The sequence below is a fragment of the Stigmatopora nigra genome, chromosome 7, assembly GCF_051989575.1.
Source record: "Stigmatopora nigra isolate UIUO_SnigA chromosome 7, RoL_Snig_1.1, whole genome shotgun sequence".
Lineage (NCBI taxonomy): Eukaryota > Metazoa > Chordata > Actinopteri > Syngnathiformes > Syngnathidae > Stigmatopora > Stigmatopora nigra.
In genome coordinates this window covers 7,510,849-7,534,676 of record NC_135514.1, presented here as the reverse complement: position 1 = coordinate 7,534,676, position 23,828 = coordinate 7,510,849, and the positions used below count along the sequence as shown (strand labels likewise).

Below are 23,828 nucleotides of genomic sequence, written 5' to 3'. Positions count from 1 at the left end.
AATTAATAATCAAATAATAATTTAAAAAGTGGCCAACAACATAGGTAGTCATTTATTCTCATGAATGTGATATTATGGATGGTTAGGGTTATAAAAGGTCCCCATTTTTATTTTTGTCAATCTTTTTATTATTTTAATAGCACTAAAGTTATGGTTTTCATTTTGTGTTTTTCTACACACCATTCTGTATTGTTTACATTGTAAATAAGCTTATATTTTTAAAAGACATTCATGACTTCAAATAATAAGATATTAAAAAAAATGTTTATTGAATGAAAATACTCTGGGTTGTTACATTCCAAATAAAATTAAAAAACAAAAATACTTCTGTTACTTCGCACGTTGGATTTACTAATCAGTATACATGCTGTAAAAAAAAAAACAAAATAAAACAAGGCATCGAGATTAAGGAAAAAAATATTCAGTACAGTAAATGGAATATGCAGCTTATCAGTCTATGAACCTGACCTGGCCATGCTGCTACACTTCCCAGGCGTGCTAATGTTTAATCATTTTGCAGCGTACAAGGTAAAAATCCTTGAACAGGGTCTTAGATAAAGAGTTGAAAGGGTAAAAGCTTCAATGCTATATAAACCCATCCATCCTGTTCTTTTACTCGTCGGTTCATTGGCTTTGGAACACAGTCATGAAGTACTTCATCATCCTTGCCTTGTGTGCTGCAGCTTGTGAGTACTCCCTCCTCTCATGTGGACCATAAAACCTTTTTGTTGTGCGTTTTTTTTTAAATAAAAATAATTGCCACGTTGCAGTTGCTGCTCCCATTGACGATGAGGGCGACAAAATTGTCGGCGGCTATGAGTGCAGGAAGAACTCTGTGCCCTACCAGGTCTCTCTGAATGCGGGATACCACTTTTGCGGTGCTTCCCTCATCTCCAGCACCTGGGTTGTGTCTGCTGCCCACTGCTACAAATCGTAAGTGTCAATATTCATCTCATTTTGACATGGCCTCACTACGGCGTACCTCTTTACAGTCGTGTCCAGGTTCGTCTGGGCGAGCACAACATCGCCGTCAACGAGGGCACGGAGCAGTTCATCAACTCCGCCAAGGTTATCAAGCATCCCAGATACAGCGGCCGCAACCTGGACAACGACATTATGCTCATCAAGCTGAGCAGGCCCGCCACCCTCAACAACTACGTGCGCACCGTGTCCTTGCCTTCCAGCTGTGCTGGTACTGGCACCCGTTGTCTGGTCTCCGGATGGGGCAACATGAGCGGCTCTGGAAGTCAGTAAAACTCAAAAAGTAAACATGTGTACCTTTAGCAGCATTGCCTTACACTTTCTTGTCCTCTTGAGACAACTATCCCGATCGCCTGAGATGCTTGGACGTCCCCATGCTGAGTGACAGCAGCTGCAGGAGCGCCTATCCTGGACAGATCACCTCCAACATGTTCTGCGCCGGATACCTGGAGGGAGGCAAAGATTCCTGCCAGGTGCGAGCAAAAACAGAAGCGATTTTTCCCCAGGTACCTGCCATCTGTCTCACTCACATGTTGAACACCTGTCCACTTTCACAGGGAGACTCCGGTGGCCCCGTGGTGTGCAACGGACAACTTCAGGGTGTCGTGTCCTGGGGTTACGGTTGCGCCATGAGGAACAAGCCTGGTGTGTACGCCCGCGTATGCAACTACAACTCCTGGATTCGCAGCACCATGTCATCCAACTAAACAGATAACTGCCAACTAGGACAAACATCAGTACTGCAATATGTAGAATGACATAAGTTGTACACAATAAAGATTTTTCAATATTAATTGAACTTTTTGTCTTTTCCAATGTTCATGTATTTCAGAAACAAATATCAACAATATTGTTTCAAATAAATGAATTGGATAAAAGTTTTGGGAGAAATAAATGGAACACTAGCTGGTAAATCATTATACAAAACCATTACTAAGATTCTACTATTACAAAAAAAATCTTACCTAAGATAAACTTGGTATTTTTTTTAAATTTTTCAAGATTTTCAACACAATAAGTTCTATAAAAAAACAAGTTATTTTATTATTTTTTTAAAAATATAATTGGAGCATTCAATTTCAGTTAAAGGGCAATCTACATTAATAAAAAATGTATATGAGCTCTAGTAATTGTGCCAAAGGTAGCAAATATCAGTCTTATGTTTAAACGTAGGGAGAAAATATTTTTGGTCATTGAATTATAAAAAAATGGAGTTAGTTTAAAAACGGTATACATCTTAAGTGTCTGTTAGAATATCCTAAAAATATATAGATTGCAAAGGAGTAAACATTGAATCAAAGATGATTAATAAAATGAACAATTTGGAGAATGATTGTCACAATAGATAGTGGGGGCAAATAAGTATTTAGTCAACCAGTTGTGCAAATTGTGCAAGTAGAAGAACTTGCACAATTGGTGGATGACCAAATATGTATTTTCCCCACTGTAAGTACAATGAAATGATAAGAAAAAAAAACCTAAACCCAGTGTTGAAAATGAAATTCTTGTCCTAAGTGGCATAATTACCGAGGGGAAAAAAGCATTCCTCATAAATTATAATGCTTCAATCCATATACAGTTGTGGTATAAAGTTTACATACAGTTGTGAAGAACATAATGTCATGGATCGCTTGAGTTTCCAGTTATTTCTACAGATACTTCTTTGCCACAAAAAACATTCATGACGTTTGGTTCTTTTATGACTTTAATATGGGTGGACAGAAAAAAGGTGATCGAATCTGCTGGGTCAGAAATATACATACAACAGCGCTAATATTTGGTAACATGTCCCTGGGCCAGTTTCACTTCAATTAGGTGCTTTTAGTAGCCATCCACAAGCTTCTGGCAAGGTTCTGTTTGAATCTTTGACGACTCCTCGTGACAGAATTGGTGCAGTTCAGTTAAATTTGATGGCTTTCTGACATGGACTTGTTTCTACAGCATTATCCACAAGTTCTCAATGGGGTTTACGTCAGGACTTTGGGAAGGCCATTCGAAAACCTTAGTTCTAGCCTAAACCTATCTTCGGGCTGACGAATTTAGGTCATCTTGAAGAATTTGAAGGTAATCCTCCGTCTTCATCATCCCATTTACTCTCTGTAAAGCACCAGTTCCATTGGAAGCAAAACTGCCCCACAGCATAATACTACCACCACTGTGCTTGATGGTAGGCATGGTGTACTTGGGGTTAAAAGCCTCACCTTTCTCCTACACATTATTACATTATTATAACATGTTGCTGGGCATTGTGGCCAAACAGCTCGATTTTTGTTTCGTCTGACCACAGAACTTTCCTCCTGAAGGTCTTATTTTTGTCCATGTGATCAGTAGCAAAATTCAGTCGAGCCTTAAGGTGCCACTTTTGGAGCAAGGGCTTTCTTCTTGCACGGCAGCCTTTCAATCCATGGAGATGGAAAACACACTTGACTGTGGACACTGACACCTGTGTTCCAGCAGCTTCTAATTCTTGGCAGATCTGCTTATTGGGGATTCTTGGTTGAATCTTCACCCTCCTGACCAATTTTCTCTCAGGAGAAGAGGATAGCTTGCGTTTTCTTCCTGATCGTGGCATTGACAAAACAGGGCCCTTGCACTTTATACTTACAAACATTTGTTTGCACTGTTGCTTGTGGGACCTGCAGCTCCTTTGAAATGGCTCTAAGGGACTTTCATGACTGTTCAACTCAACGATTTGCATTTTCAGATCCATGCTGAGCTCCTTTGACTTTCCCATTGTAGCATTTGTGGGCATTTGCATCCATTGAGCCCTATTTGAAAAGCCTCGGAGAAGTGACCAGCTGTAGTCACTCAAAATCTCTCACAAGAGGTTAATAGGCCATGCTATGAAGCTCATTTCACTGACACAACTTTCTAATTCACCAAAATTGCTAATTTGTGTTGCTGCATGTATATTTTTGACCCAGCAGATTTGATGACTTTTTCTGTTAACCCATAATAGAGTGATAAAAGAACCAAACTTAGTGAATGTTTTTTTTGTGACAAAGAAGTATCTGTTCCAATCACTCTATCAGAGAAAAATCCGAGTTGTAGAAATAACTGGAAACTCAAGAGAGCCATGACATTATGTTCTTCACAAGTGTATGTAAACTTTCAACCACAACTGTACATGAAATATATATTTTGTTCAAAGCCGTAACAACCGACGAAAGAAACAGTCCCTTAATTAGATACGACCTTGCTCGCAATTTTGGCAGGCCTAAATCCAAAATATTGATTTTCTAGACCTTATTATCAGTTAAGGAAATGTAACTTGGTATGTTTAAAGCTCAATGATTATAGCGACATTATAGTATGACTATGAGGTATTATATAACCTAAACCCACATTATCAATCACTTGGCTGCTGCTTTGCAGGTGTGTGTGTTCTCACACAGCAGGCAGTAAGATAAGAGAAGGGGAAAAAATGGACCACGTGTTAAATTGGATGCTGGCAGCTGGCTTTAAAAGGCCCTAAGGTCCAATTGAGCAGACACCAAGGTTTGGCCAGGAACCAACATGAAGGCTTTAATTCTTCTGGCTCTTTTCACAGTGGCTTGTAAGTATGGAACTGAACTGGATTCTTATCAATTAAAAAGTTGCTCTTTTCGAATGGACGGTTCTACATACCATAATTACAATAGAATTCTGAAACTCAATTAGATGCCGCTCCCATTGACGACGAGGGCGACAAGATTGTCGGCGGCTATGAGTGCAGAAAGAACTCTGTGCCTTACCAGGTCTCTCTGAATGCGGGATACCACTTTTGCGGTGCTTCCCTCATCTCCAGCACCTGGGTAGTGTCTGCTGCCCACTGCTACAAATCGTAAGTGTCAATATTCATCTCATTTCGACATGGCCTCACTACGGCGTACCTCTTTACAGTCGTGTCCAGGTTCGTCTGGGCGAGCACAACATCGCCGTCAACGAGGGCACGGAGCAGTTCATCAACTCCGCCAAGGTTATCAAGCATCCCAGATACAGCGGCCGCAACCTGGACAACGACATTATGCTCATCAAGCTGAGCAGGCCCGCCACCCTCAACAACTACGTGCGCACCGTGTCCTTGCCTTCCAGCTGTGCTGGTACTGGCACCCGTTGTCTGGTCTCTGGATGGGGCAACATGAGCGGCTCTGGAAGTCAGTAAAACTCCAAAAGTAAACATTTGTACCTTTAGCAGCATTGCCTTACACTTTCTTGTCCTCTTGAGACAACTATCCCGATCGCCTGAGATGCTTGGACATCCCCATGCTGAGTGACAGCAGCTGCAGGAGCGCCTATCCTGGACAGATCACCTCCAACATGTTCTGCGCCGGATACCTGGAGGGAGGCAAAGATTCCTGCCAGGTGCGAGCAAAAACAGAAGCGATTTTTCCCCCAAGTACCTGGTATCTGTCCCGCTCACACGTTGAACACCTGTCCACTTCCACAGGGAGACTCCGGTGGCCCCGTGGTGTGCAACGGCCAGCTCCAGGGTGTCGTGTCCTGGGGTTACGGTTGCGCCATGAGGAACAAGCCTGGTGTGTACGCCCGCGTCTGCAACTACAACTCCTGGATTCGCAGCACCATGTCATCCAACTAAACACATTGCTTGTTGTTTTTTTCTGTAAACCTTTGCAAATGGAATCTGTTTCAAGTCAATAAAAATGCAAACCTCAAACCATCACTGTTGTTCGATACCTGGGTCTTTTCTTTCATTAAAAACTATATTTACTTAAATTTACTATTGTACATAGAATGAATATCAAAGGCATGTTCGTTAGACTGATTACAGAAATTTGCAAAAATCAGTAGTTTGCGAGTACGTACTTTGTATTCTCAGCAAAAGTCCCAAAATAGCAGAATGATCAAAGTACATAAAAATTAAGACATTTATTGACAAACAATCTAATGATACATCCTGTTGTGCAAAACTGTTCAACATTCTTCCAAGTTCATGAAATAAAAATCCTGTCTATATCCATTTGTTTTGTGAGCAGTTACTCAAGAATGGCCATAAATTATTAATTTGTTCATTCATTTTCCAAACTGCTTATCCTCACAAGGTTTGCAATTATTAATGAAATTAATATGTAATAGTGTCAAAAGATCAGCATTTTTTTCTGGACATTGCAGAATTAATTTATAATTCCAATTTGGCACTCACATCACATTCACTATCCCCAGATAGATTTACACTTGCAACACCTAATGCTGACCATCAGCCAAATTTGGATGGCATTTCTATTAGCTACTGTAGAAACAGCTTGGAAAATAATTCAAAGATGCACTTGGGGGGAAAAAAGGCAAAAAAAATACAATCCAGCATGATCATCATCTCATTTATGTACATAAGTGCTGTAACAGACACACACACAAATACAATTCTAGGGTTAGATCACATTGCTGAGTAGATACTCGCACTCAGCTGGTGTCAATCATAATCTCAAAGCTATTTAATCTGGCCTCGTGCGTGTCTCAAATAATGCTGATAAAGGTCTGAAAGAGCAGTGTATTCCTTACCACAAATAGCACAGAAAAGACCTTGTGATGATTCAATATTTGGGAATGTGTGTCTGTTAGCCGTATTCCAATTTGCTTTTTGCTTTCTGATCACATTCCCATCTTTTTGCCGGCAATTAGGCGATTGTTCTCGCATAGAACATTTGCTTCTGTGACTTTGGCCATTTTGATCCAAAGTAAAATCCTGCTTTTGACCAGTTGAATTTAAAGTCAGAATAGAGAAATCATTTGCTTGCCAGACTGGATTTGCATCGGTTTCCAGTTCAGGACCCCTCGGGTGTTTTTTAGTCGTATTTAACACAGTGTTAGACTTTTTCGAACCATTCTGGGGGGACTTATCCGAAACGGGGTCTATACGTGTGACCTGTGCTGAGAAATGGCAAACTTGGTGGGTGAACAACAAATCAAGACTTTTAAAACGACTTGTGCAATGGTCACAATGATAAGGCAGGAACACCGTTTTCGGCTTTGAATGAATCCAGTGGAAGTCCGGGTGTTCGTTCATGTGTTTTTTGTAGGACTCGACAAAGCGGAATCTTTTCCCACACAAGGGGCATGCAAAGCGGCCTCGACGTTGGCGGTGGACTCGTTGATGACGCCACAGTTTAGTCCAGTTTTCCAGGGTCTTCCCGCAGGAGGAACAGGCGTAACTTTGATGCGGAGCATGAGTGAGCATGTGTGCTCGGAGTCTGCCAACGTGCCTGAACAGGCGACCGCAATTGGGGCACAAGTAACTCCTGGGGTCCGATCGGTTGTCTAATTTGTTCAACTTGGACACAAAAGGCGAAAGAAGACGAGTAGGTGGAACAGTCGGCCGGAACGGCTTCACCGAGTTGGGCTTCTTGCAGTTCATCCGCGATTGTGGTCTTTTATCATGGATAGCTGCGAGGGGGTCTGATGATTTTCTCCCGGTTGAAATCCTTGGCGATGACAACGTGTACTCGACCACCGACATTCTATCTTCCTCCTTGACTGTAGCACAGGAGCCATTTTTTTCTCCGTAGCATCGACTACAATGAGCGTTAAATTCCGACCGCACGCCAAAGAGTTTGTCGCAACACAAACAGCGATAGAGCTTTGCGCCGGTGTGTCCAGACATGTGCTTGTTAAACTTTGGCAGGCTGTCCAAAACATTCTTACAGATGTGGCACGTGTACGTCAATGAATTCTTTGCTACCGGACTGCCAGGTTGTGTTTCAGATCCACTATCTAGAGGTCTGCACGTATGATTTTTAGCGTTGCTGTAATGACTGAAGGACTTTTTGCAGTTCGTGCAGTTGTAGCGCTTCACCGACCAATGCGTCAGCTCGTGCACACGAAGGAAATACGATTGGCCAAAGGCTTTGCCACAGATTCCGCATTTGTAAGGCTTCTCCCCGGTGTGGACACGTTCATGTCTTACGAGGGCCGACTGGAATTTGAATGACTTCCCACAGTATTGGCACACTTTGCTTTCACTTCGATCCGGGGTCGAGGCCGCCTGAGGCCTTTCTACGGGGCTATCGACTTGGTTCAAATTTAAATCGCCGTTTTCTTGGACTTCAGCGTGCATGGTCATGTGTCTATCGTATGCGTCATCGGAGAATTTGATTTTGCAATACGGACATTCCTTTTTTAGGGTGTTTTTCATGTGAGTCTTGAGATGTAGATTAAGGTTGGATTTCTTGCTGAACCCTCGTTTGCATTCGGGGCATTCAAAGGGTCGCTCTCCGGTATGAACGCGCTGATGTACAATGTACTGGGACATGAATTTATACGTGCGGTTACAGATGGCACATTGCAAGAATGTTTTAGAGCCTTTTCGGACGTAAGCCAGGTTCTTGTCAGCCACTGAATTAGTTTCACAATTCTCTATTTTGTGTTGTGTTTCCCCTTCACTTTCCTGACGTATCAAAACAGTAATTCTCGTTCTTCGTTTGTGGCCCTTTTTCCGTCTAAAAGTAGTGTGTTGTCGGTATTGACACATTTTGGCACTCTGTTGAGAATCTAAATCATCGAATTGTGCTTCTAGGTTTTCAACTTTGACAGCAGAGGGAACTTCTGGGGTTCTACAAGGTTCTCCCAAAGAAGCTGCAATGTCGCTTGGCTCTATCATCAGAGGAGAAAGAACACTTTTTGATGGGTGGCAAATGTTCTCACATGCTGGCTGCCTAAGACTTTCATCGGCTACTGGCTGCATTTTAGGCATTTTGTTGAACTCAAAGCTGCTTCTAAAGGTTTCCTGAACGGATAACTTTGAAAACTGGGTCAAGCCAACTTCAGCTCCTTCTGGTTTTTCTAGTTCAGTACCCTGTGGCGACATACAGACCTTTCTTGTCCCTCCTTCTACTGATTCAAGGGAGATTTTGCTTCTGTCCTCACCAACGTTTATCTGTGGATGTTCACTATACCTGCTCACCTGTTGGTGTGCATCACATTCTACAGTATTTTTTTCTCCGCAAGTTTTCTGATCTTGTCCATTACTGACCTTTTCAATCTCAGTTTCAGCCCGCAAACACATGTCACTGCTTAGCTGAGAAACGTCAAGTTTGAAAACTTTAGCAGGGGTTTGCTGGTCAATTTGCAAATCGGATGTTTCAATAGCCTCGGATGTTGTGCTACTCATAGGAGAAAGAGAAACGTCCATTTCTTTTGAGGCAACAACAGAACAGCTGTTTTTTTCTGGCGCTGAGGGATGTCCTCCTTGACTTTGAACTTTTGGTGAAGGACTCACAAGACCATTCAGGAAAGGAGCCTTGGAAACCATATTTTCAATAACTGGAATATGACTTCTCTTTGTTCTGGCTCTTTTCCTCGTGGACACCAAAGGGACGTCATCACCTTGTTTGTGGCTTGGCACTGTACAAATTCTGGTTGCATCATTGTGAGCTAACTCATCTATGAGCTTTTTGACATTATTGGGGACAGCCTCAGCATTTTGACTTTCAGAACAAGACGGCATTTGGATTTTAGTGCTGATCTCTTTGTTTTGATCCGTCACGAGTTCACTGGAAAGGCTGTACATTTTGTCCTCTAGTTTTGGGTGTTTTATTCTTCTTGAACGACCACTTTTCTTTTGACCGACCACAGGCAGTCCGTGATTTTCTGATGTCAAGTAGCGCACGCTTGCGGGGGGCATTTCTGCATGTGCGTCCATCTCAAACTGTGAGGCGCCATTTGATTGAAAGCTGCTATCATCCGGGCCTTCGGGATTTCGAGTCTCTGATGAGTTGGATGCAGGTAAAGGTTTACATACATTTGTTACATTCATTTCCTCCTCCCATTCAGAATCATTGTTCTCCTCATTGCAGTCTGTATCTTGAAACACCTGTAGAAGACCAGCATAATCAAAGATAGAACAGTATTTCACCATGGCCAACATGCAAATAAAGGCTTGTAAGGGTAAATAAACTAGAAGCAAACAAGGAAACAATATATAAATATCCCCATTGATAATGCATTGACATTATTTATACTTGTATAGTAGTTACCTTGCTATACTTGCATACCGAGTGGATAAGTGAATTTAAATAAATGTATAAAAACTGAATACATGACAATTGTGAATTTGTACTTCAAATTAGCCACCTCTTTGCAGTCTGTGGGTGTGTGAAAGGGACTATGAGGATGTGATGTCACTGTGGTTCGTTCAGAGAGTGTATACTGGTCGCTTCTTTTTCTGCTGAAAGAAATTTTACTCCCCATGTCAGGAATCTGTGAAATAAACATTGATAAAAAAGGTTAGCAAAAAAAAATGGAACAGAATAAAGGCTGTCATTATAAGATTAATTCAGGACAAATACACACCATATGAGCATGACAGTGAATGTGATCAGTTACAACAAATTCATAACTATATTACAAATTATTTTCCACACAGATCCATTTCGCTTTTTCCGCCATTGCTAAAATAAAGCATTGCATTATAACTCTATTACATGTGTAAACTCGCATATTTGCCTGATACTTACAATTGGTCAAAGCTCTATAGAGAGATCCAACCTGAGATGAATTGTTATGAAAACCACGCAGTGATCAAACAGACAATTAGTCCGAATACATCATTTATGAACAATATTACGGGTGTATTTTATTCTAAAAAATATGCTGAATCTTGACAAGGAGTCCCAGTTGTTCTCTCCAAATACTGTAAACAATATTTAATAGATTGGCTTGGAGGTAAGAATCCATATTTTTAACATTTGATGCCAAATGAAGATGAGCAACATGTATTGATTGCTAGCTATAGTCAGTCCATCTTGAAAATAGCATGTTAAGGCACAGCCTCGCCCCAAAAACACTTGTTATTATTTATTTTTTTTATCCATATTTGAAGCATCAATTATGAACAACAACGGCGTTCGCTGATCGCAGGCCAGTTTGCTAGCTCAGTACCAAAAACCATCATGTGCAAAAGAAGAATAGTGGTGCATTAGCACATGTCGCACTCTCCGAAATGATTGGGAATTTAAATAATAATATTTTTGGGAAAAAGAAAGAAAAGTAAAGTGCTTGCCTGAGTGGGAGAGTCAACACTGGTGGTCCCTTGACGGCCATGCACTGACGCCTTTTTCGGCTAGCGAGTGCTGGGTAGCACAAAGCTAGCCAGCGTTGTCAGCGCGTGGCTCTTTTAAGAGCACACAAGGACAATTATTGGTCTGACATTTGCAAAGTTTAATTCTTAGTCGATTTTCGCATCGTTTTCCACCGTTACTCGACTACGTTCGTATACATGGAAACATAAACAAGAGACTATCAATCACGTCTTGCATACCGAGTGGATAGTTCACGTGCCGTTGGAATTTTGGGAATGTCCTGCACTGCAAACGGGAAAAACGCAAACACAAACATTTCTGTTGTATTCATGGTCGCGTTTTATAGTTTTAATTTTGTTGGAGAAATGACTGCTTAAAGTTTTGACAAAGTAAAGAAATATTTCTCAAAAAACTAGAAAATACGCCAGTTTTGTGTCAAGTCAAAAATAAATATCGCAAAATAAAAGTGGACAATGGAGATAAAATGAAATCTGAGTGTGATAGATTAAAACTGTTCTTTGTTAACTTGTTTTAGTGTTATTACTTTTTAAAAAGACGACTCCTCCTGGTCACATCCCGCAAAAACATTGGACAACAATTAGTAGAAAAAAATGTAGTTTTTGGTCTTTCTCCAGACCTTACATACTATTCAAATCGTAATTACATGTACACAGCTAACCAAAACACGTGTAAAATTAACATTGCAGTCATGCGTTTCTTTCAATATTGACCCCCACCCCCCAATAATGTTAGATTAAGTTGAGTTCAGTTAATGCTGAAAATCAATGATATATAAATGCTTATGTAAATGAGTCCAGTAGTTGAAAAACAGAAACATTACCATTTGAAAATATAGTTTAATAATACGCAAGGTTCAGTTAAATGAGCCAGAGGAAGTAAAATGTTCATGGTGAATTCTTAAAGCCTAACACATTCTGGTCACACTAAGCCATATCAAAAAAAGACAAGTATAATACACTCCCTTGCTGCCACACCATATCTCATCAATTTAGGGTAAAATTCAGTGGATTAAATTTAGAAAACAGATTCAAACTCATGTTAAAGTCTGTCAAATCTAATTGCAGAAACGCATATGGAACAATACGGACAATATCGGGGAACATTTTACTCCTTTGGAATGAACATCAGCAGACGACACGCGAGTTGCACACTGGTCAAGTTTTAATGGGGACAGACGAGGTGACTTGGTAGATCATTTCCGAGCTTTTTTCTGGTCCCGTTTCCACGATGTAACAATCGTCTTCATTATCATCACCCGTTGCCAAATTTACGGCGGCGCTTGACCCTTTGTGGGAAGCCATTTGATTCTTGGTGTTTATCGGGAACTTTGAACTCCGGTCGCCGTTCACCTGGGCGACGTTGACCTTGGGGGCCACAGGGTCCCGCCTGGGCTTGACGGCCTTGCCGATACGGCCGTGTTTGGCCAGGAACTCATCGGCCTTGGGACACTTGTGCCTCTGCAGCTGGAGAGTGCTCTCGAAGCAGCCGTGGCACACTCGACACGTGACGTCCGAAACCTCCGAGGTGGTCTCCGTGGGCGAGGGCGACTGTTTCCAGCTGCTTTTCTGGGGGATGTCGAGCACAGAATTCTCGTGCTTGGAAGGATTGGACCGAGCTCTCTGCACCGCATTGCTGTAGGTTCGCACGTTGAGATTTTTCAGCTGCAGGGCTGACGTCAAATGAAGCGTCGGGCCGGTTTTCTTCCCCACATTGGATAGCTTGCGCGGACTCTGTGTCAGGTCGATTTGGCAAATGGGGCTTTTGTAGTTAGGCGGCTTTGCTGTAATGAGTTTGAGCTTGGTCGTGCTGCCGGGGGAGTTACAGATGTGGAAGCGAGGCACTAACTTCCTACTGGAAAGCAGCAACCCGCATCCGATGCAGCCGCTGACCTTATCGGCGATGTGACTGTTGGCATGTGACATGAGCAAGTTCTTGCTATTGAAATTCTCGCCACATTTTCCGCAAGTGTACGGCTTCCATTGATTGGACTTTTCAGCTGTTTGCAATGCCACCACGGGCTGGTATATTGTCCACAGATCTACCGTGGGCGCACCCACGGTCGAATACATATTCTTCACGCCGATATCACTCTGGCGCGAGTCCGAGGATGACGACGGGCTCGGATGCAAGGTAGGCACGTTGGAGCTGGGTTTGGACATTTTCGACTGAGACGACGATTGCTTCAGCGATACAGACGCGCCATCGCCTTTCCAAACAACTTCCCCCGATTTGAAGCGTTTGAGTTTTTCGTCTTCCTCGATGTGCTTCTGTAATCGTCTCTTGTTTATGGTTTCATGGTGAAGCACCTGCTGACCCGGTTCGTGGGTGAAGTTGTGGGACAGCATGTCTTCGTACAAGGAGAATTCAGTTCCGCAGGAGCAGATGTGACTGGAATAAGGACACACATGTTCTTCCAAAAACGTTTGAGTGGAAAAGATCTGTTCGCAGCTGAAGCAAATGCCTCCGGTGTTCGAATCTCCATCTGAGCTGCTTTCCTGCGACTCCATCATGAGGCCTGGGATGGAAGTGACTTGATCGTGGCACCTGATTTAAACATATGAAATACAAAAGAGTACTTTTGTTTAGATGATGCTCGGAGCTTATGACAGAACATTTTGCATTATGTTTCCCGGTAAAAGCTTATACTGGGCGATGAACATTTTTACAAGAATACCAGCAACCTCCATGGTAAACCAACCATTTGAACGAGTCAGGCTAGCTATAAAGTACATAAAATCAGGGACATTTCTCAAGGGCAAGTTAAACGAGGAAAACTTTTGTGCCGGTTGTGGGCGTTATTTTTGATGGAAGATGAGCCTGCTAATGCTAATATGCTAGGCGAAGCTTTAGCAGGATAAAACACTCTAATGTTGGCATACTTCTGCCGATCTGTCAAAAGTAACATTGAAAGAGAATTCGAATCTTACCTTCGTCCCAATTAGAACACTGTAGAGCCGATGGTGTTTACGGGAGGAACTGTAACGTCGACGTTCGGGCATAAAGTAGCTAACATACTAGCACACCATTAGAAAAAGAGGAAAGCTACCTCGTCTTCTTCTACGTATGGCGCCCTTTGCGAATTGAACATCGGTGGTTCAAAGATGTAGCCTGACACCTACTGACAAAATAGCAAAAGTACGCCAAATTATTATGTTTAATTTAATGTATTAAACATATTAATAATTTATAGGTAAAACTTCTGGTTTATTTGTACCAATACATCTTGTATTAATTTAAAAAAAATCCAAGCATTTTTAGCTCCTTTAAATTATACATTAACCTATCAAATTACAGTAGTGTGTAGTCATGTTAAACACTCACTTTAGATTGACTTGGATTAATTTAATAAAGGGACTGTACATATTAATGACCAAATATAGGTAAATTATGTAAGATTATAGAAGAAGTGTAATTTACATTTTTTGGAACCTTGTGTGGGATGAAAACAGAACCGCCCAACGTGGGGCTCGAACCCACGACCCTGAGATTAAGAGTCTCATGCTCTGCCGACTGAGCTAGCCGGGCCTTCTATCGCGGCTCTGAGGACAGGAGAAATGAACACTAAAACTGTGTAAACATATTCATTAAGGTCGATATGCCTCCCTTTTCCACAACAAGTATTTTAAAAAGCAAATTATTCCATTTATTGCCACTACCCCAAGAAAAACCAACATACTTTCCTGCAGCAGGTCCATTCCAAGGACTACACATAAGCAGATAACACAAAAGCCAGAGTTCAGTACGCTGAAGTATGACAAGGCAGGTTTATTTGTATATTATCCGTTCACAAAGCAAATTCAAAGTGCTAAGGAATTCTAAATTCATAATTGCTGTTGGTCTTTCACCTGTCCGTGCTTAAAAGAATCCACAGGGATTCAAATTGGAGCGCAAATCAACCAAACATCCGAGCATCTCCTGTTTCTTCATGATCGCCTTGCAGGTGTGTTGTCAAACAATTGCAATACAAATTTTGACTGAGCAAACTGTTTGGGTGGACTTAATTGTGAGCAAAAATCCCAAAACAGTTTCATTAAGTGATCTATTTAAAAACACCAGCGCAAGGAACAGTACAACTATCGGATACATTTTTTAAGTAGTACAAATATTTACAACCTTCAACCTGACACACAGGACTTGACAAAACTACAGTTATATCCATCAGCAGCTAAAAAATGTTTTTTCTCATATCACCCCATATTAGGTTCAATGAATTAAAAGGTGGTACATATCAAAGTGGAATGATGCAACACCATGTCCATAATAAAGAAAAAGAATACAGTCAATGTTGTTAAGTCATTATTTCTGCGAGCATAACATTATGCACTCTCTTGCGATGGGTTCGAAGAGATTTCAAACTCGGGTAAGAACACTGACAGATATCGCATCGATACGAATCGGACTGCTTGTGAGTCAGCAGGTGCTTCTGCAAACCATCCACGGTTCCGAACCAACGCAGACAGGTGGGGCAGCGCACGGGCTTGATGGTTGGTTTGCAGGCGCCGCTCCTCTGGTGAAACAAAAGACTGACCATGTTGGGGAATTCATTGCTGCAGCGAGAGCAGCGATACGTTTTAGGTGCGTTTTGAGGTCGCCCCCCTTTGCAGCGGTCCCAAGACAAGTGCCTTCGAAGGGAACAGCGGGTAGCAAAGGAGTTACCGCATCGACTGCATATAGCCCGTTTGTTTTTCTCAACGTTGGGATGCCCAGAGACAGCTTCCTTTTGTGGAGGCTGGTGTGCGGGCGGCTGCTGGTGATGCTGTGCTTGTTGGGACGGCGCTGGCTGCTGCTGAATCCGAAGCACTAGCGGTTGCGATCGCTGTGTCTGGAGTCCCTTGAGGAGCTGGTGATGAGGATGCATATGGATCTGCAGGTGGACCTCATAGTCAGCCCAGGAATTAACCGTCTCTCCGCAAGTTGGACATGTGTAGGATTCTTGCGCGTGCTTTTGAAGATGCTCCAGGAGGAGTCTTGGTGATGTAAACCCAACCCCACACTCGCATGTTACCCTCCTGGGTAGCACGGAGGGCAGTGACAGCATACCCCAGTTGTTTGCGTCGTTATCCGCTCCGCCCGTGGGAGTGGCTGGAAACTTGGGCTGCGACGACGGTTCCTTGTTTGCAGTTCGCTGCAACTGACATCTTCGCCTGTGAACCATCATGTTATCCTTGCGGTTGAAGTTCCTCCCACAGACAAAGCAAGCAAACATTGGTTTGGCGCTATTCTGGGCCGCCGCGTCATTGCTGGAATTGTGCGATACGGCTGCGGGGCCCCGGGGTCTGAAACCACAAAGCCGTAAATGGCGAGCTAAAGTAGACGGTCGACTGTAGGTTTTCTGACACCTGGGACAAGGGTAGCGCTTAATGCCATCTTTGACAAAATAGCTCAAGTTGGCAATCTGTTTCGAATCGGGCTCCATCTCGTCGTCGTTGGGGGCATCGTTGGGACTCAGGAGCTCCGTTTCGTCATCCAGGGGCATCGTCCACTGGCCTTCGTCGCCCTCGTTAGAAGCCGACTTCGCTTCCGGGCTACTGCGTTCCACCGCACTGACGGAGGAATTCTTGTGTTGGTCCCCTATGGAAGATTTGACATTGTGGAAGATTGGTGGGAAGCTTTTGGCAAAGCCACACCAGGCCAAGTCCGACTCTTGAGAAGAAGGGGACATCTCTACTTTGACACGTGGGGCTTCAGTGCCAACAGAAATGCTTCCAATTTCACACTCACCCGGACCATCCCCGGACGCCACAGCTTTATTATTTGATCTTAATGCGAAAAGTCTGTCGGGGGAAGAAAGGCTTTGAGGGGGGGCTAACTTTGGACCTTGACACTTGTGCTTATTCAAGTTGTACCGACGGGCGTAGTTGTGCTTGCACACGGGACAAAAGAATGATTTTTTTGCATTATTAAAGCTATGGAAGGGCACAATTTTGGGGACCAGAGGGAAGGACCTCGGCACCTGCGCAGGCATTTTCATCACCGGAATACAGACGTGATTGTCGGTGAAAGGCAGTTTGCCGATAATGAGTTGTTTGCAGCGACGGCAACATTTAATTCTCTCTTTTTTGTGCAAGAAGTGGTGCTCCGTTAGTCTGTCGGAGTTGGGAAAGGTTCGACGACAACGGCCACATTGGTATTTCCCAAAGAGAGCGTTATTGCTAGAATCCCGGAGTTTCTGGCGGGTTTCCAGAACGACGACGGGCGAGAGCACTTTTGTGAGAGAAACTATCTTTTTCCTGCTGGAGTCGATGATTCGACTAATGGTGGGGGCTTTTGTCTTGACCCCGGTCTTTGCGAGCAGTCGCCTCAACTTTGCTACAGAGAGATCATTGATTGGCGGCTCTTCGCATTGTTTAGGTGGGGTGATATCAACTGGGACGGCTTCTTGTTTGGGGGTGATAATACCGTGACTGTCATTCCTAGCTGGCGAAACGGAGGCGTGCTTCATGTAGGCCGATGCCAGGATTCTCATTAGTTTGTTATTTTTAGTCACATGTTCGTCATTGTCACTACTATGAACCGATGGTGTACCCCTTTCAGTTTCCGAAATTGGCTCAGTAGTAGTAGTAGTAGTAGTTGTAGTAGTAGATGTCTGCTCAGGTTCCTCATTAGTTTCTTGAGGAGCTGTAGGAACCGCTTTGGCATTTTTTGTTTTCTCAAATTCATTGGGGTTTATTTTAGCAGGTGGGGATCCTGAACTAAAGGGGCGACTCTGGACTGAATCTGACTTGGCTTCAGGTGGCCTTGACTGTACATTCGGTTCAGGAGAACGATCATTGGACTCCGTACCGGTTGAAATGGTACCACCTTTTGACATTTCCGACGACTTTGATTGAGAAACATGTAGTTGCTTATGTTGGAGCATGAGAATGAAGTCCTGAAACTCCTCTCCACAGTCACAGATATAAAAAGATTGGGAGGTGGTTTCAGATATTGCTGCTTGATTGGATGATTTCAGGTTTGGAGTCAGAGCACCATGCAGGCTTATGTCAGGTGTGTTCGAAGGAGGGGCAATGACCTTTGGGATCATGTTAGTGTGCGTTGCCTGGTGTACGAGCAAGGCGGCCAGTCCGCCAAAGGTTGCCGAGCATGCCACGCAAGGATAAATCTTGGAGGATGGTGGCGAATTGCCCTGGAGCCCAAGCATCATGGACAGCAGAGGGTTTCCTGTGAATAAACACAAAATGCATGAAAACAGGGAGTGTCACCTACAAAGAGAAGAAAAAATAAGGACAATTTTAAAGATCCATGGCTGGCCACCAATTCAGGCTGTTGTCCCCCACCCGGTCAGTCAGCCGGGAGAGACTCCAGCACCCCCCACAAACCTTGTAAGGATAAGCGGTTTAAACTAATGAATGAAAATTGAGCATTGTTTTAAGAAGTTCAGAAATACATTTTGACATCATATCTGTATATGGACTATATTTCAAATGCACATTTAAGTTTGTAAAGAGGACGGACTATGACAGGATGAAGTACTAAACCTTTACGACCATGATATTGATAATTAAGTTCACGCAAATTTAGAACTAATCCACTACATAGCCAAGACTCAAAAAACATCAGCAGGCATGTGGACCCGGAAGATAGGCCTTGACCAGGGTAGCCAATCAGGTCTTAGTAACGCCCACTAACTTTGTTGGTTATGCGGTCCAGCAGGATGTGTTCATTAAATAATTGTTTTGTGTAAATGAGGTCGTATATTAAACAACTAACGACATTATAATTCACGAGTTAGACTTAACTATTTATTCAAAGATGTGTTTACTTCATTCTTCGCCATTTGGTCATATGTATGTCTTCTCATTGATCATTGATAGGACAGTTAGACATTTAATAAATATTTGGGGTAATTTTATGAAATGATGAGCCACTTTTGCATTGTTTAAATTCTAGTAATAAGCAGATAAATGATTTCTTCAAAGATTAATGCAAGGTCTCTGATGCCATTTTTGCAAACATAAGGGTTGTTTTTCTCTGATGAAAACAATGTCTTTAATAGCTTTTATGGTTTTCAATGCAAACCAAAGGATGTTTAAGTAGGAAGATAACCAAATTCAAGCATTAATAATGTTGTGATTGTACGATCCACCGAATTTATTTGTGAAAGGAGAATTTATCGAACGTTTTGAGCTCAATATTTAATGACACCACGTACATTTGACTCATTCTGATCTCTCGTTCGATTACCCGATTATTACCTGCACTTTTATCGCGTTTGCCTATGTAGTATATGCATAATAACACGCTTATATGTATCACATACATGAGTCTGCCGTAAAAAGGCAACTTCATAAAGTACAAAATAGAAATGCCTTCATCAAATAAGGCTGCCAAAATGAATGAGTGTCAACAGGTTTAACATTTTGAAATGCAATTATGACTGAAAATACATGGTAAGCTCGTGCTAAAACGACTTCACTGGGGGCAATAGGGTCCACCACGCGAAGTAGCAGCTAAAATAGCAGGGCAATGCTAAAATCATCAGACGTTACGGTTAGCATGTTTATCAAGAACCCCCCTCCCACATTAGCTTCCCACTTAGCTTGGAAGCGGCACTGGAGAGCTAAACGAGGGGGGCGGCTGGCCACGCTCCCAGGAGAGGCCACAGAAACAACGGATACTAGCCATCGAGCTACCGTGGTACACTCCCCGGAGCTTTATATATCTTCTGCGCAGATTAATCACTCACCTTGTCACAGGAACGCGTTGTCTGAAGTCTTCAAATTGGACACAAAAGGATTGGGACAATCATTGCGTGGTTTTGTAGACATCGGTCCGCGTAGAGGCGTGAGCTCTCCGAAAAGGCGCTTCGAGCTCGAACAAATCTGGAGATGTGCCAAAAGGAGGAGAAGAAGAGGAGGAGGAGGTTGGACATCCAGCTGCGGGCTCGAACGTCTCTCCAGAGTCGACTGTGCGCGTGCGCAGTAGACACGCCTGCAGTGAAAACCGCCTCTGCCCCTGGAAACTATGGTCACATGATCCCCCTAGCAGCCTCCATACCGCCAAATAGTGCACCGAGCAGCTGCCACAGAGGGCGTCACTAGACTAGCAATTCCTGTGCACCCACGTCTCTTCTAGAAAAACCAACCAATGGTGGTGCCTGTAACAGCAAGACAAGTACCACAACAGAACAAAACAAGATGTGCCTTGGTGTTGCTGTCTTTTGCACTTGCTGGTTTTACAGGCACAAGTACACGTCTGGTTTTCAAGTGTGCAGTGGTCATGTGTTTAAAATGCAGTTTCAAGATTCATGCAGTGATCTTCTGGGTTCTTTATCTTTATGAGGGTTGCGGGAGTGCTGGAGTCTATCAGCAGGATATATGGTCCACCATTCAAATGCAGAGCACATGAAGATAAGCACATGCAATCACACTTATGTGGGTGTGATTTAGATCACCTGACAAAAACTTGATACTCAAAGAAAACCCACACGTGCAAAGTACAAACTATAGGTTGAGGTCCAGGATTGAGCCCTAGATCGCCAAACTGTGAGCCGGGCGTGCTAACCACGAACACACCGTGCTTCGGTCTGAGATCCTATCCATTTTTGTACTGGCGGCGTGCCATTGGGTAAAGGATGTGCAACGTGATGACAGGAAGGAACTCCTGTAGTGTTGACATAACCAGGAAAACAGCGGTGTTGCACAAGGACTTTTCGGGTTTTAACGAGGAAGAAGAGACTGGGAATAGGTTGATGCCAATTCTAAAGTACTACAGTTCCATAACAATTTATCCATTGGCTTAGCAGAGGTGTACGAGCACATTTGAGCTGAGGAACGTTCCAAAAAACACATTAATCATCGGACATGAATTGTTTGTATCTGTCAGCTCAGTAAGATATCACTAAGCCGGCAACTTCGCTATGGCCACCCGACCTGGAATGTCCATGAACTCTCACTCCCACTGGGACCACCCCTTCCACATAAACAATGAATGGGTTTCCACATGGGCAACGGTGCAATTCTACCAGTCCTCTGAAAAAACCCTTAGACTGCAATTATTGGTGCAGAATATCTTTGTGGAAACATTTACACTGCCATGTACTACTCAATTAACGCAAATCTAAAGACAAACATGGACCCCAAGAGCCTTCCACCAGGTCTGCGGCGAGGAACCATTATTTTTGGAGTACAGTAGCATGCGAAAAACTGCATGGACCTTTTAAAAACACTGAAGCTTAATAATGCTACAAGGTAGACTGTACAAGTGTGTCACTGTTTATTGTTGCGAAATACATCATTGTAGGGTCGCTTTCATTATACTTGCATTGTATTATATTTACTCCATTGATGCCCTTTGTCAAGCCAGTGGAATTAAGTCCATTGCTGCAACAGTGAAGGTAAAGGCAAACAAAAAAGGGCCTAAAACAGCTTGTATTTCAAGGACCTTATGAATGGGGTCATCTATGTTAATGTATCCCGACTCAGTAATAACAACATAAATGACTGACCTTAATGGAGTTAACAGTGTTCGAACGGCAAGTACAAGTAACATTATCACTAGAAATATTGACACGAAAAGAGAAACAAGTCAACTGTACTGCTTCTCTGTTATTCGGTCTGTTTTTGCTTTGTGTGGCTTCCATTTTGCTCCCTGCATCAGGCAGGCTCCTTATCGTTAGCACCTCCTCTTACCCGATGGTGGGAGGGAAGCGCTGTTGTGCAAAACCTGCAGCTAGAGGAGGGAGAGATTCCTCCCTGTACCATTGAGACAAAGGCCTGGCATGTGGCCTTCAAGCAAGGAGACGAGCTCAACCTCTCCAATCCTTATTCCACAAAGACTAATCTGGTTCTTCCCTTGTACCATGCATTGTTGCTTCAAAAAATCTTTTTAGAAAAGGTTTGGTTTTCTGTCAGCAAGGAACTGGTCACCATATAAATAAAGTGCGTCATTACACAAGCTTTACGTACTGGTGCCGTATACTTTGAGAAAGACAAGATGAATATTTTGCGCCCAGGGCGAGAGAGGGAGAGATGAATAAATTTAGGAGGCCCACACTTAAGGCAATTTGGACTAAAAATTGATTTATGCCAGTAAACCAGGATTTGACAGACAAATCGAAAAGGGCAGAGTGTTAACACATTCAAGAGCAAGAAGTAGAGGTGGAAGTCCCGAAATGCACGATATGAAAAAATGCTTGCTGCTTGACACGCAGCAATAAGAAGCGTTGAGCAGGGGATACAAAGGACAAAAAGCTCTGTTCGAGCTCAAACGCCAAGTCGAATTTTTGTCACAGTCACGGCATGGGGTGCTTATAAGAAAGAAAGCCATGGTGCGACTACCAATGTTAAATGGGGCCTGCAACTGTTCTAGAGAGTTGGACTTGAATGAGGTTCCTCCCCGTTTCTGCACCCCAATTCCTCCCAAAACTGCACTTGGAGACAACCAAACTGAGATGTGTTGACTGGAATGTCAATCACCCCAACAGGATGTTTGCCAGGATACTGCATCGCACCCAAGTGTCATGTCTACTGTTATTGGTGGATTCCTTGGCTCCCGCACCCATGCAAAATGCACCCCAGCCGCTAATGGAAATATGTTTGACGTAGTGATCAAGTGACTTTCACGGCCCTGGGAGCATCTATCCATCTGAGCCTTGGTTAGCCTTGGTATTCTCCCCAAACCCGCATCACCACCAGGCCTCAACAGCCAAGCCTACTTGGGCTGCTGTTCCCTAAACCACTGAATTTAAGCATTTCACTTGAAAGTGAAAGACACAAATGAGGATTCTCAGTAGCGGTGAGCCAAGAGAGATCAGTGCTCAGCAATAGACCCAGAAAACAAGGTTATTGGAATGCTGCTCACCCTGGTACTAACAGGGCTTGTCAGTTGACTAGTATTGTGGCATATCTTCTTTGTACCGGACTATAAATGATTGTTCTGGCCTAGGTTTGTGTCTTGGTGACCAAGTCTGTCCGTGTCCTGTAACGGGTTGATGAATATCAGTCACAACAGACTTGGTAAGCAGCTCTGTTTAAACTCAATGTTACTTGTCTTCCCTGCAAACTAATATAACCAGTCCATGAAAAATGCTACTTTTCTGTACTAAATCGACCACCACAAGAAATAGTTTGTTACCATCATTAGTTTCTAAAGAGTAATAGTGGCATGTGAACATTTACCTTATTGTTTGATTTACAGCAATCGATGGTACTGGAACTACGACCAATGGATCCAAAGAATCTTGTGACCAGATCCAATACTATCCAATCCGACAAAACTGGCCAGATCAGGGACCGATACTGATACCGAGTATGGGATTGGGAAATCACTAGCCCCCAGGACATTCACCCCTAGGAAATTTCGCCAAAATAATTCTGTGCCTTCTTTGACCCCTCACATGAAAGTATCCCCAAAATGTTGTCTTGGATCAAAAGGAGTGTAGAGTGGCTTCAAAGCCATGCTGTCACATTGGTTTCTATCAACAGTCCAGTTGTACAAACAACGCTTTACGCTGTAAATAGAAAAGCCTATGTGACGTAATCTTGGCAAAGCTGTTCGAAGTCACAACCACTACATGTTAATTTAAGATTATTGAAATGCTACTAACTTACCGTTGTGGGTTCACAAAGCAAAGAAATAGAAGGCGTTCACATCTCAGAAATGTTGAGCATTCAAGTGCGTTATTAGATTGTAAATGGACATTCTAGGAATTATAAAAGCTTATTTTCTGAACAAAGCTGAACACCAACTGTTATAAAAATAATGGCATTAATTCTTTAATACAATAGATTTTTTTGATATTATTTTACATTTTTGGACAATTGTTATAACGAAAATGTGGCAGTAAGTACTTATACTAAGTGTCGTGGTAAG

The 23,828-nt window shown here is 42.9% G+C and overlaps 5 protein-coding genes and 1 non-coding gene across 7 annotated transcripts; 2 read left to right on the top strand and 4 right to left on the bottom strand.

The window, feature by feature from the left end:
- Positions 1-524: 524 nt before the first annotated feature.
- On the top strand, positions 525-1,775 carry LOC144199767 (trypsin-3-like). Its single transcript, XM_077721615.1, has 5 exons — positions 525-686; positions 771-933; positions 993-1,246; positions 1,318-1,454; positions 1,539-1,775. The coding sequence occupies exons 1-5, from the start codon at positions 647-649 to the stop codon at positions 1,686-1,688; spliced, it is 744 nt and encodes a 247-aa protein (XP_077577741.1). The 5' UTR covers positions 525-646; the 3' UTR covers positions 1,689-1,775.
- Positions 1,776-4,456: 2,681 nt separating this feature from the next.
- Positions 4,457-5,625, top strand: LOC144199768 (trypsin-3). Its single transcript, XM_077721616.1, has 5 exons — positions 4,457-4,537; positions 4,642-4,804; positions 4,864-5,117; positions 5,189-5,325; positions 5,411-5,625. The coding sequence occupies exons 1-5, from the start codon at positions 4,498-4,500 to the stop codon at positions 5,558-5,560; spliced, it is 744 nt and encodes a 247-aa protein (XP_077577742.1). The 5' UTR covers positions 4,457-4,497; the 3' UTR covers positions 5,561-5,625.
- Positions 5,626-5,831: 206 nt separating this feature from the next.
- Positions 5,832-11,726, bottom strand: LOC144199741 (uncharacterized). 2 transcript variants are annotated; one of them, XM_077721574.1, is made up of 4 exons: positions 11,234-11,726; positions 10,976-11,086; positions 10,048-10,173; positions 5,832-9,787 (listed from the first exon to the last, which is right to left on the bottom strand). In XM_077721574.1, the coding sequence occupies exons 3-4, from the start codon at positions 10,162-10,164 to the stop codon at positions 6,410-6,412; spliced, it is 3,495 nt and encodes a 1,164-aa protein (XP_077577700.1). In that variant the 5' UTR covers positions 10,165-10,173; positions 10,976-11,086; positions 11,234-11,726; the 3' UTR covers positions 5,832-6,409. The 2 variants fall into 2 exon arrangements, with proteins under 2 accessions (XP_077577700.1, XP_077577699.1); XM_077721573.1 differs by having other exon boundaries at positions 10,976-11,726.
- A 105-nt stretch (positions 11,727-11,831) lies between these two features.
- Positions 11,832-14,124, bottom strand: LOC144199755 (uncharacterized). The gene is made up of 2 exons (XM_077721596.1): positions 13,943-14,124; positions 11,832-13,559 (listed from the first exon to the last, which is right to left on the bottom strand). The coding sequence occupies exon 2, from the start codon at positions 13,523-13,525 to the stop codon at positions 12,170-12,172; it is 1,356 nt and encodes a 451-aa protein (XP_077577722.1). The 5' UTR covers positions 13,526-13,559; positions 13,943-14,124; the 3' UTR covers positions 11,832-12,169.
- A 343-nt stretch (positions 14,125-14,467) lies between these two features.
- trnak-cuu (transfer RNA lysine (anticodon CUU)) lies at positions 14,468-14,540 on the bottom strand. The gene has a single exon. It is a non-coding gene; the product is annotated as a tRNA-Lys (tRNA).
- A 215-nt stretch (positions 14,541-14,755) lies between these two features.
- On the bottom strand, positions 14,756-23,717 carry LOC144199742 (uncharacterized). The gene is made up of 2 exons (XM_077721575.1): positions 19,702-23,717; positions 14,756-18,176 (listed from the first exon to the last, which is right to left on the bottom strand). The coding sequence occupies exon 2, from the start codon at positions 18,157-18,159 to the stop codon at positions 15,304-15,306; it is 2,856 nt and encodes a 951-aa protein (XP_077577701.1). The 5' UTR covers positions 18,160-18,176; positions 19,702-23,717; the 3' UTR covers positions 14,756-15,303.
- Between the last annotated feature and the right edge of the window lie 111 nt (positions 23,718-23,828).